The 12,534-nt window shown below is 42.9% G+C and overlaps 1 protein-coding gene across 4 annotated transcripts in view; it reads right to left on the reverse strand.

Annotated features, from left to right (window-relative positions):
* Window positions 1–12,534, reverse strand: part of ikbkb (inhibitor of nuclear factor kappa B kinase subunit beta) — a 43,657-nt gene that overhangs the window by 22,962 nt on the left and 8,161 nt on the right. For all 4 annotated transcript variants that reach the window (XM_083554462.1, XM_083554459.1, XM_083554461.1 and 1 more), the window contains exons 4-7: window positions 12,357–12,474; window positions 12,209–12,278; window positions 10,175–10,263; window positions 2,025–2,114 (exon numbers count right to left, since the gene is read on the reverse strand). In XM_083554462.1, the coding sequence (XP_083410588.1) occupies window positions 2,025–2,114; window positions 10,175–10,263; window positions 12,209–12,278; window positions 12,357–12,474 (367 nt within the window). The remainder of the gene's footprint in view (window positions 1–2,024; window positions 2,115–10,174; window positions 10,264–12,208; window positions 12,279–12,356; window positions 12,475–12,534) is intronic.

The raw sequence follows: 12,534 nt of genomic DNA on the forward strand, positions 1-12,534 counted from the left end.
TGATTCTAATTTGCACAGATAGTATGTGGTACAACTAGTGGAGTGTGTCATTCCACTTTATCAAATAAACTTCTTAATGGATTGTAATGTATTAATTTCTTTATTTGTGTACATTTCTTGCTTCATTCATGTCTTCACCCCTGTCCTGTTATTGGTTCTTGGGCTCACATACTAGCAATAAATGCTGATAACATGCACTTGCATCCACTTCCTCTATTGTGAATTCAACGCATGATGTGACACTTACAGTGAGGAAAATAAGTATTTGAACACCCTGCTATTTTGCAAGTTCTTCCACTTAGAAATCATGGAGGGGTCTGAAATAGTCATCGTAGGTGCATGTCCACTGTGAGAGACATAATCTAAAAAAAAAAATCCAGAAATCACAATTTATGATTTTTTAACAATTTATATGTATGATACAGCTGCAAATAAGTATTTGAACACCTGAGAAAGTCAATGTAAATTTTTGGTACAGTAGCCTTTGTTTGCAATTACAGAGGTCAAACGTTTCCTGTAGTTTTTCACCAGGTTTGCATACACTGCAGGAGGGATTTTGGCCCACTCCTCCACACAGATCTTCTCTAGGTCAGTCAGGTTTCTGGCCTGTCACTGAGAAACATGGAGTTTAGGCTTCCTCCAAAGATTCTCTATTAGGTTTAGGTCTGGAGACTGGCTAGGCCACGCCCGAACCTTGATAAGCTTCTTACAGAGCCACTCCTTGGTTATCCTGGCTGTGTGCTTCGGGTCATTGTCATGTTGGAAGACCCAGCCTCGACCCATCTTCAATGCTCTAACTGAGGGAAGGAGGTTGTTCCCCAAAATCTCGCAATACATGGCCCCGGTCATCCTCTTCTTAATACAGTGCAGTCGCCCTGTCCCATGTGCAGAAAAACACCCCCAAAGCATGATGCTACCACCCCCATGCTTCACAGTAGGGATGGTGTTCTTGGGATGGTACTCATCATTCTTCTTCCTCCAAACACGTTTAGTGGAATTATGACCCAAAAGTTCTATTTTGGTCTCATCTGACCACATGACTTTCTCCCATGACTCCTCTGGATCATCCAAATGGTCATTGACAAACTTAAGACGTGCCTGGACATGTGCTGGTTTAAGCAGGGGAACCTTCCGTGTCATGCATGATTTCAAACCATGACGTCTTAGTGTATTACCAACAGTAACCTTGGAAACGGTGGTCCCAGCTCTTTTCAGGTCATTGACCAGCTCCTCCCGTGTAGTTCTGGGCTGATTTCTCACCTTCCTTAGGATCATTGAGACCCCACGAGGTGAGATCTTGCATGGAGCCCCAGTCTGAGGGAGATTGACAGTCATGTTTAGCTTCTTCCATTTTCTAATGATTGCTCCAACAGTGGACCTCACCAAGCTGCTTGGGAATTTTCCCGTAGCCCTTTCCAGCCTTGTGGAGGTGTAAAATTTTGTCTCTAGTGTCTTTGGACAGCTCTTTGGTCTTGGCCATGTTAGTAGTTGGATTCTTACTTCTTGTATGGGGTGGACAGGTGTCTTTATGCAGCTAACAACCTCAAACAGGTGCATCTAATTTAGGATAATAAATGTAGTGGAGGTGGACATTTTAAAGGCAGACTAACAGGTCTTTGAGGGTCAAAATTCTAGCTGATAGACAGGTGTTCAAATACTTATTTGCAGCTGTATCATACAAGTAAATAGTTTAAAAATCATATATTGTGATTTCTGGATTTTTTTTTTTAGATTATGTCTTTCACAGTGGACATGCACCTACGATGACAATTTCAGACCCCTCCATGATTTCTAAGTGGGAGAACTTGCAAAATAGCAGGGTGTTCAAATACTTATTTTCCTCACAGTAGGAGGATGGAGCACTTTGCTTGTTTATGAAAGGATAAGGCATTGATGCTTGTAAATCTGCTTTAAGACAATCTCTATTTAAAAATTGCTTTAACAAATAATTTATTTGTGTTCTATTCAATTCTAACTCAGATCAAATCTTAAAATAAAATTTAATGAAAAAGAAAAATACATACCAGATACTGCAGAGTCCCTACAAATGAAGTGCATAGACTGCTCTGATCTAGCTCCTTAGCGTAGCCCAGGTCAATGATCTTATGAATTAACTGTAGAGAATAAATTTGGGGATAACAAAAATATATTTAGATTGTGCAACAACCAAGCATAACTTTAGATCACTGGTCAGGAATAACATTATGACCACCTGCATAATTTTGTGCTGGTCCCCCTTTTACTGGCAAAATTTTGGATCCCACTTCATGTGGAGTTTGGACATTGGATCTCTTTTTTTTGAGGGCTCTGGCATGGAAAAACTGGTGTTGGATCTATGATGATCACAAATGTTGAGCTATTTTATGAGTTGCTAAGTAGCTCCTGGTTCCATAATCTCAAATGACTGTATAAGACTGTAGGAAGGACATTACTCATAATAAAACATTCCAGTTCTCATGAAATTAGCTCTCACTTAATAAGCCCAGCTCACTCATGCTTTGCGAGCTGGGCTCGAGGAGCTATGGAATTGGGGGCGGGGCTAGGTCGGGTTTCCGAGGGATCTGACTGTGCGCATTCTGGGCAATCTCGGCACAGATTCTCCACACATTCAGTGCTGCGCACATTCTGCTCGCTCCACTCCCGGAGAGCACTCCTCGAGGGGGCTGCTCTCACTCCTCGTAGTAAAAAATAGTAAATAATAATAATAATAATAATAATAAAATAAAATTAATGAAGATATAAGTAGTAAGCTTTTTTGAGTTGTGACCTGCTTTCTGTGGCCCCCTTCTTCATGAAGTTTACCCCAGCTATGGCTAGTGCCTTCCTGTACCCCGTATGGGTTACATCCCCAAGGAGCCCTCGGCCGTCCCACAAGCCGTAAAATTACAGCCATTGTATCCTCCTTCGTTCCAGGCCCCAGACCAGGAAAAAATTTACCGCTGTCCGGTGCACGCATTGGACACCTACGTCCACAGGACGAGTCTTCAGAGAAAGACTGATCAGCTGCTCGTCTGCTATGGCCCTCCCAAGAGAGGCCTTCCTGGTAAAAAGCAGACTCTGAGCAGGTGGATTGTTGATGCCATCACATCATCTTATGAGTCCTCTGGTCTCCCCGCTTCCTTCGGGATCAGAGCTCACTCCACCCGGAGTGTGGCTGCCTCAAAATCTTGGTCCATTGGAGTTCCCCTCCAAAACATATATATGTAACCCTGCGGGTTAGTCCACCCCACTGACCTTTGTGCGGTTCTATAACCTAGACCACAGTGCCACTCCTGGCACCTCAGTCCTCCTCTAGCTGTGTTTGACATACACTGTCGAAACTGACCGAGCTGCTTCCGACTTTAGTTGGGACTTCCAAAATAAATGTAAAATAGTCTCTTCAAAAAAAGCCAAGACACCTGGATGAGTAGAGCAAAGGTAGAGTTTATGCGGCAATCCACAATCAACCCGAGAGCATTCGCATATGATGACATCGCTGGTCTGACCACACCTGGCATTTTTATAAATTTTGACCCTTAACAGTGAACACTCCCCAGATCACTCCTCAGTTACCATCAGTTATTACCATTATTGGAATTCTTTGGACATTAGACCTTCCCCCAAGTATTTTTAACAATCATTAACATTCAAATATTCCAACATTCAAAAAGGTTTATTGTCTTCAAGTATTTTTGAAAGGGTTAAACAGGTCCCCAAAGGTGGGAACATATCCCACTATTTCATTTCCTTATTTTACTTTGCTTGGTGGACAGCAATTTGATCATGCGTAAGTACTCCGGTCTTTTCTTCATTTCATAGATTATACTATATTATTAGTTTGCTAATAATTTTTTTACTTTTGCATACATTATTAATGTGTTAATGATTTTAGTACTTTTGCGTGCGCTTATTAGTATTTTTTAATATATTCTTAATAGGGATGCAATGAAATGAAAATTCTGGGCCGAAAACGAAAGCTGAAACACCGAAAGAAATTATGCCAATTATTATTACCATTGCATTAATGGCTATGACTGTGTACTAACCTTACTAAAATCAAGGCATTTCAATTGCATAAATTAATATTAAAGTTTCAAAGAATTAATCAATTACAAATTATAAAAAATAATCATTTATAGCACATTGCAACAATGCACAGGATAAAATGTATTAAAATTTAAACTTAAATGCACTTATGTGTACATTAAATAATAATGTACAGGCCCTCTGGCCTGCTGAAAGGTTGTAAAATTAAATATGTTCTTTCATAAAAACAAAGTGCATTCAGAACAAGTGCAACTGCTTAAAGATACAACAATATCACTGGGAAACTTCTTGCCTTTTCAAAAACGTTCGTGCTCGGAGGGGTTTTGCTTTTCTGTGCCGCGTTCTTCTTATATTCAGCATAGCGATCGGGATGTTTGGATTTCAGGTGATAAATTAAACCCGACGTGGAAAAAGTCTTTGCAGACGAAATTTCGGCAATTATATGTTTTAATTCCGGGACTTGTTATTTTGCACAATATTCTGTCCAAATCCTTTGGTTACTGTTAACTCTATTTTTGATTGCTGCTACTGCTGAATTGCACAAATTCTGTTTAAATTTTTCTGTTTACACTGCACCTTATTCTGTTACGACAGGTTTTACTGGCGGAGCTATTTCTATTTTTAATTTTATATTTTGTGTATTGTGTATTGTCCTGCACTGTCCTGTGTTGTCTTGCACTGTCTTGTGTTGTCTTTTGCACTGTTTGCACCAGCTGCACACATGCACTTTATGTGGCGAGGATCTTATTTCTCGGCCCTGTGTTCTTCTGTTCTGTACTGTTTGTTTTATGTTGTTTTATGTAGCACCTGGGTTCAGGAGGAACGTTGTTTCATTTCACTGTGTACTGCATCAGCTATATATGGTTGAAATGACAATAAAAGCTTCTTGACTTGACTTGACTTGTTTTGCAAATCGCTATCCGTGGGTCTTTCTCAGATATACTGAAATAAGTCCACACTGCAGACATGTTGTTTCAGACATGCACGTGCGGGCCGCGGTTTCTGTTTGCGTCATCACAACAAACTGTTTCGGACGTGTTTTTTCGGTGATCAAAGTCTTTCGGCCGAAAATGCACTTTTGGGCCAATTTCGGCCGAAAATTTTCGGTGGCCGAATATTCGGTGCATCCCTAATTCTTAACTTTATTTCTTAGAGCTGTTTATAGTTTTAGTAGGCAGCTCAGGCCTTCGTTAGTTCTAAGTATACTCTTCATTTCTTTTAGCTAAATGACAGCACTGCCCCAGACTCCCCGGCTTCTTGCATCTCCTTCTAGCGTCTCCACATTGAAGCAAAGATACCGCTCTTTTATGCTTTTCCAAATTGCTACTGATTATTCTTTTTTTTTTGGAGACTTTGGTGTCAACTACACCTGCTTCTGATCCAAGAATGTGGCCATCCTATCGTCTTGTGCGTATGCCCCAAGTTGCCAATGCTGCTACCCAGACAGGCCTTTGTCTGTCCTCACCTTCCACTCCCTCAGATTGTGCTACTACTATTAATGATAGTAATGATAGTGAGGATGCAACCCAGGCATTAGGGGGGCACAAGCCAGTGCACTCTTAGTGCCGGTCCCAAGCCCGGGTAAATGGGGAGGGTTGCGTTAGGAAGGGCATCCAGCGTAAAACATGTGTCAAAAACAAATATGCGGATCACAAATGAGAAGTTCATACCGGATCGGTCGAGGCCCGGGTTAACAACGACCGCCACAGGTATCGTTAGCCGACAGGGTACCGGTGAAAATTGGGCTACTGTTGGCCGAAGGAGGAGAAGGAGACGAGGAAGACGTCTACAGAGACAGCAGGAAAAGGAGCAGTGTAGGAGAGTAGAGGTTCGGGTTGGTACTTTAAATGTTGGTACTATGACTGGTAAAGGGAGAGAGGTAGCTGATATGATGGAGAGGAGAAAGGTAGATATGTTGTGTGTTCAGGAGACCAAGTGGAAAGGGAGTAAGGCCAGGAACATTGGAGGTGGGTTTAAACTGTTTTATCATGGTGTGGATGGAAAGAGAAATGGTCTAGGGGTGATTCTGAAGGAAGAGTACAGTAAGAGTGTAGTGGAGGTGAAGAGAGTTTCTGATAGGGTGATGATCGTGAAGGTGGAGGTTGAAGGGATGATGATAAATGTCATCAGTGCCTATGCTCCACAAGTTGGCTGTGAGATGGAGGAGAAAGAAAGATTCTGGAGTGAATTAGATGAAGTGGTAGATGGTGTACCTAGGAAAGAACGATTGGTGATTGGGGCAGACTTTAATGGGCATGTAGGTGAAGGGAACAGAGGTGATGAGGAGGTGATGGGTAGGTATGGTTTTAAGGAGAGGAATGTGGAAGGGCAGATGGTGGTAGATTTTGCTAAAAGGATGGAAATGGCAGTGGTGAACACGTATTTTAAGAAGAAGGAGGATCATAGGGTGACGTATAAGAGTGGAGGAAGGTGCACACAGGTGGATTATGTTCTGTGTAGGAGATGCAACCTGAAGGAGATTGGAGACTGTAAGGTGTTGGCGGGGGACAGTGTAGCTAGACAGCATCGGATGGTGGTCTGTAGGATGGTTTTGGAGGCGAAGAAGAAGAGGAGGAAAGTAAGGATTGAAAGAAGAATAAGATGGTGGAAACTGAAGGAGGAAGAGTGTAGTGTGAGGTTCAGGGAAGAGGTCAGACAGGGGCTTGGTGGTGGTGAAGAGGTGCCGGATGATTGGGCAACTACTGCAGGAGTGATGAGGGAGGCAGCTAGAAAAGTACTTGGTGTGACATCTGGAAATAGAAAGCAAGACAAGGAGACGTGGTGGTGGAATGAGGAAGTGCAGGAGAGCATTAGGGGAAAGAGGTTGGCAAAACAGAAGTGGGATCGACAGAGTGATGAGAAAAGTAGGCAGGAGTACAAGGAGATGCGGCAGCAGGTAAAAAGGGATGTGGCGAAAGCCAAGGAAAAGGCACATGAGGAGCTGTATAAGAGGTTGGACACTAAGGAAGGAGAAAAGGATTTATACCGATTGGCCAGGCAGAGGGACCGAGCTGGGAAGGATGTACTGCAAGTTAGAGCAATAAAGGATGGAGAGGGAAATGTGTTGACTAATGAGGAGAGTGTGTTGAGAAGATGGAGGGAGTATTTTGAGCAGCTGATGAATGAGGAAAATCAGAGAGAGAGAAGGTTGGAGGATGTGGAGTTGGTGAAGCAGGATGTAGATAGGATTAGTAAGGTGGAAGTGAGAGCAGCGATTAAGAGGATGAAGAATGGAAAGTCGGTTGGACCAGATGACATACCAGTAGAAGCGTGGAGATGTTTAGGAGAGATGGCAGTGGAGTTTTTAACCAGATTGTTTAACAGGATTCTGGAAGGGGAGAGAATGCCTGAGGAATGGAGAAGGAGTGTGCTGGTACCGATCTTTAAGCATAAGGGAGATGTGCAGACCTGCAGTAACTACAGGGGAATTAAGTTGATCAGTCACACCATGAAGTTATGGGAAAGAGTAGTGGAAGCCAGGCTGAGAGAAGAGGTGACCATCTGTGAGCAACAGTATGGTTTCATACCGAGGAAGAGCACAACAGATGCCTTATTTGCTTTGAGGATGTTGATGGAGAAGTATAGAGAAGGACAGAAGGAGCTGCATTGTGTATTTGTGGATTTAGAGAAAGCGTACGACAGGGTGCCGAGAGAGGAGTTGTGGTATTGTATGAGGAAGTCAGGTGTGTCAGAGAAGTATGTGAGGGTGGTGCAGGACATGTATGAGGACAGTGTGACGGCAGTGAAGTGTGCAGTAGGTACGACAGACTGGTTCAGGGTGAAGGTTGGACTGCATCAAGGATCGGCCCTGAGCCCTTTCCTGTTTGCAGTGGTGATGGACAGGTTGACGGACGAGGTCAGACAGGAGTCTCCCTGGACTATGATGTTTGCAGATGATATTGTGATTTGTGGTGAGAGTAGAGAGCAGGTTGAGAAGAGCCTGGAGAGGTGGAGATATGCGTTGGAGAGAAGGGGAATGAAAGTCAGTAGGAGTAAGACAGAGTACATGTGTGTGAATGAGAGGGAGAGCAGTGGAGTGATGCGGTTGCAGGGAGAAGAGGTGGAGAAGGTGGAGGAGTTCAGGTACCTGGGGTCAACAGTGCAAAGTAATGGAGAGTGTGTTAGAGAAGTAAAGAAAAGAGTGCAGGCAGGGTGGAGTGGGTGGAGAAGAGTGACAGGAGTGATTTGTGATAGTAGGGTATCTGCAAGAATAAAAGGGAAAGTTTATAGGACTGTGGTGAGACCTGCGATGTTGTATGGATTAGAGACAGTGGCATTGAGTAAAAGACAGGAAGTGGAGCTGGAGGTAGCAGAGCTGAAGATGTTAAGGTTTTCGTTGGGTGTGACGAGGATGGACAAGATTAGAAATGAGTTTATTAGAGGGACAGCACATGTAGGATGTTTTGGTGACAAGGTGAGGGAGGCGAGATTGAGATGGTTTGGACATGTGCAGAGAAGGGACATGAATTATATTGGTAGAAAAATGCTGAAGATGGAGCCACCAGGTAGGAGGAAAAGAGGAAGGCCAAGGAGGAGGTTCATGGATGTGGTGAGGGAAGACATGCAGGTAGTTGGTGTGAAAGAGGCAGATGTAGAGGACAGGGTGGTATGGAGACGGATGATCCGCTGTGGCGACCCCTAATGGGAGCAGCCGAAAGAAGAAGAAGAAGAATGATAGTGAGGATGCAGGAGAGGAGCTGTCAAGGCCCCCTCCGGCTGCAAGGAGGGGTAGATTTCACTTTTTTGGCCTGCGCTTGGGGCGAGCTCCACAGAAGATATGTTATCACATTTTATGGCATTTTTAATAACTTTCTTTTCGGCTTCTCCCGTTAGGGGTCGCCACAGCGGATCCTCCGCACGTTTGATTTGGCACATGTTTTACGATGGATGCCCTTCCTAACGCAACCCTCCCCAATTTATCCGGGCTTGGGACCGGCACTGAGAGTGGCTGGGGATGGTTCCCTGACCGGGAATCGAACCCGGGTCGCAGCGGTGGGAGCGCTGCATTATGGCATTTTTAATAAACTTCCTAATTCATGCTTCATTCTGTGTTTGTGTGTTGTTCTGCCCTTGTCACATGTTGTTAGTGAGTGTTATGGGACTTTCCTAGTTTACGTTAGCATAAATAAGCTACTTTTCAATCCTACAATACACATTAGGCAAGGACTGGATAGTCTGGTATGTAACCCTAGTTCCCTGAGGGAACGAGACGCTGTGTCTCTATGCCACACTTTCAGCGTCCCAGTAGCGCTTCCTTCTCCCTTACAGAAGCTGAGGCTGCCTCTCTCCGTATGTGTTTTATACTTCCTGGTCGTGACGTCACCCCGCCGGTGACGGCCAGCGTCCAATTTTTGACTGATTACACACATTATTTCAGAGTGTGAACACTCGGGCACGTCCCCAATGCATTTCGACGCAGCATCTTGTTCCCTCAGGGAACTAGACGTTTTTCTTTGACACAGTCGCCATGGCTTGCTCATCAGTGGTAAATACACATCGTTCACCTTAACTGTTAAATTTTGTAAAGCTGCTTTGAGACAATGTCTGTTGTGAAAAGCTCTTTAGAAATGAACTTGACTTAACAAAATAATCCTGACTCATCATGCATTAACAGTATTAACTTATTAAGCAATTTGAGCTAGTGTATGTGTTGGATCGGACCACACAGACCAGCCTTTGCTTCCCACGTACATCAGTAATGCCACAACCCTGTCACCGGTTCCCCACTGTTCCTTCCTTGCACCACATTCGATAAATGCTGACTACTGCAGCCCACAAGAGCTGAAGTTTTGGAGATGCTTCGACCCAGTCATCTAGCCATCACAATTTGTCAAACGCGCTCAAATCCTTACGCTTGCCCAATTTTCCTGATTCTAACAAATCAACTTTGAGGGTAAGAATTTTCACATGCTGCCTAATATATCCCACCCATAGCCCAGCAGGTGCTATGATAAATGGATAATCAGTGTTATTTACTCACCAGTCATAATGTTATAATGTTATGTCTGGTAGGTGTATTAACATGGCAAAAAAAGAAAAGAATCCTAATATTTTATTTCTATGTAATATGTACATGCACACATACAAACACACAAACACACACACACACACACACACACACACACACACACACACACAACAAAATTACCCTTTTTTCTCCTTGCTGGAGCACAATGTTCTCTGGTTTGAGATCTCTGTGAATTATCCTCTTGTTATGAAGATACGTAAGGGCAGAGGCTGAAAATAACAATAAAAAAACAGATCTGTTCCAAAACTGTATATTAAACTGCCACATTACATGGTACATTAAACTTTGCTTTCCATATATTTTTTTAATTACTGCCATTTGAGTCATAAGTGTGTCATTCATTTGACAGGAAAAACAAATCAACTGATGATTTGTTAATTCATATTTTATCCTGATTAACTATTTATCCACAGTCATTTGTAGTATGTCAGGATTATGGACAAGGACTACATTTCCCATAAAATACTGTACCTGTTTCACGTTCATGGCACCTTTTGTCTCTCATCTGTCTTTCCACACTCTCTGGTTTGCCCAGGTTCAGGTCTTGTTATTTAGTTCATGTCCATGGTTGTTTATGTTTTGTACGTATCATGTATTTGTTTTAGTTTCTACTTTGTTAATAAATTAGAGTTTGACTGATACATGATGTCAGTGATTCGCCTCTAGAGGCCGCCCTCGTACTGTATATAATTACAGCGGAAAAACTATCTATATGGATTTTTGCAGATAGCCAAAAGTTCCAACATTTAAATATCTGTGCTGATTAATCGGCAAACCGCTAATACATTTCCACACTTGCATCCACACCTACCTTTGCTTCATTACATGACATAACAAGAGACCTTATAAAATGGAAGCAGTGGAAAAACTTTTTGGCAAGCAAGAACCCCTGCTTGAGAGAAACTGCTGGCTTTAAAAGCTACAAGGAGATGAAGCATGTGTGGAGCCACTTAGGAGTAACTTGATGTTATGTAGCCACTAAGGGCAACTGTCATGCCTTTGTGCCACAATGAGGAAATCTTTTAGTCTATGTGCCCTAAAAGGAATTCGTTTAGCCTCTGTGCTCTAAAAAGGAATTCACTCACAATTCTGTACCCCGACGAGGGTTTTGCTAATGAGAATCTGCCCTAATGAGAATGTACTGCTTCCATCTGGGTCTTGTGCCTTGTGGAAAGCATTGTTCTCCACATCAGCTTTGCGCAGGTCAGTGTTCCGTGTTCAAGTTCCACCGCTAATATTGCAATGCTTAGAAGCTAAAGACAGCAGAGATTGCTGCAGTCATCTTCAATCACCTATGCAATAAACAGCACTTCCAGGGACCCACATGAATGAGGGGACATTTGCTCAGGCTGCCCAGGACCAAACCCCCTATCCACTCAAAGGAGACTTTTCAGAACATTATGCACTAGGTTTCTACTTTCGTATGGCAGATAGAAGATTAGTCTTTGACTTCTTTACTTATGCAGTGGAAGATACCATTAGTTGATTATGCCATTGAGTTATGCACACTAGCTGCTGTGTCTGGAATTTAGCTGCAATAATGACAGCATTCCACTGGGACACAAGCCTCTTATGACCCATCTTCATCCCTTGAGGAAACAATCAGGGAATCCCTCATTGGTATACCTCCATTGGCTACGGAGAAGGAGATAAGAGACTGAGCCCTCCTAATAGCCTTGTCTGCTTCTATCCCTTTATATATAAAAGGAATGATTTTTTAAATGTAAATGAGCACCCTGGATTTTATCAAATTTCTAGAGTTCAGGTAGGGTTTGGCCCAGGAACCAAAACAGAGGCAAAAGTTCCAAAGTAAGGCAGCAACTGTATCTTAGAAGGAGCAGTCTGCTTAGCTGCAGTAATTTCTTGTAGCTATAGATAATATCTACTGATATGCCTTCGCATGCCTTCCAATGTGGATTCAGGCCAAGATAGTACAAGATAGATTTACTGGTATTAACAATGGTTGCTCTGGGTCCAGGATGATGGCTCTGAATTTTTGTAATGTGTGACTCACTCCATGCTGAAATGGGACCTATGTTGATGACATGAGGTCAGCCTAGTGCAGAGGAAGAGCTATAGTGTAGTTCAGCCCTTGTTACAATGTCACTTATAATCAGTTTCATTACATGTATTTTTTTCTGTTTGTATACCCACATATATCTCGCAACAGGATCAAAATGGAGCCTTCTCTCATCCCACAGCAGTTCTCCAGTAGGTTAAGATACTATATAGGCATAAAAAGAGGTTATACTAGCAGAATTAGAAATTCATACATATTGCATCACACTTCACATTATTGCACCTTGCGAAGGTCTCCACCTTGGCAGTACTCCATGGCCAGTAGAGGCAGGTCATTAGTGGCTAATTTCAGTAACTCCTCAGGGACTTCTCTTGCTGCCACAACATTTACATGATTCAACCTGAGGAAGAAGTAACTTAATTGTTAATAGCTAATTTGACCATAAATAACAATGAGGTCA

Source organism: Silurus aristotelis (assembly GCF_946808225.1).
Source record: "Silurus aristotelis genome assembly, chromosome: 11".
NCBI classification, from domain to species: Eukaryota; Metazoa; Chordata; class Actinopteri; order Siluriformes; family Siluridae; genus Silurus; species Silurus aristotelis.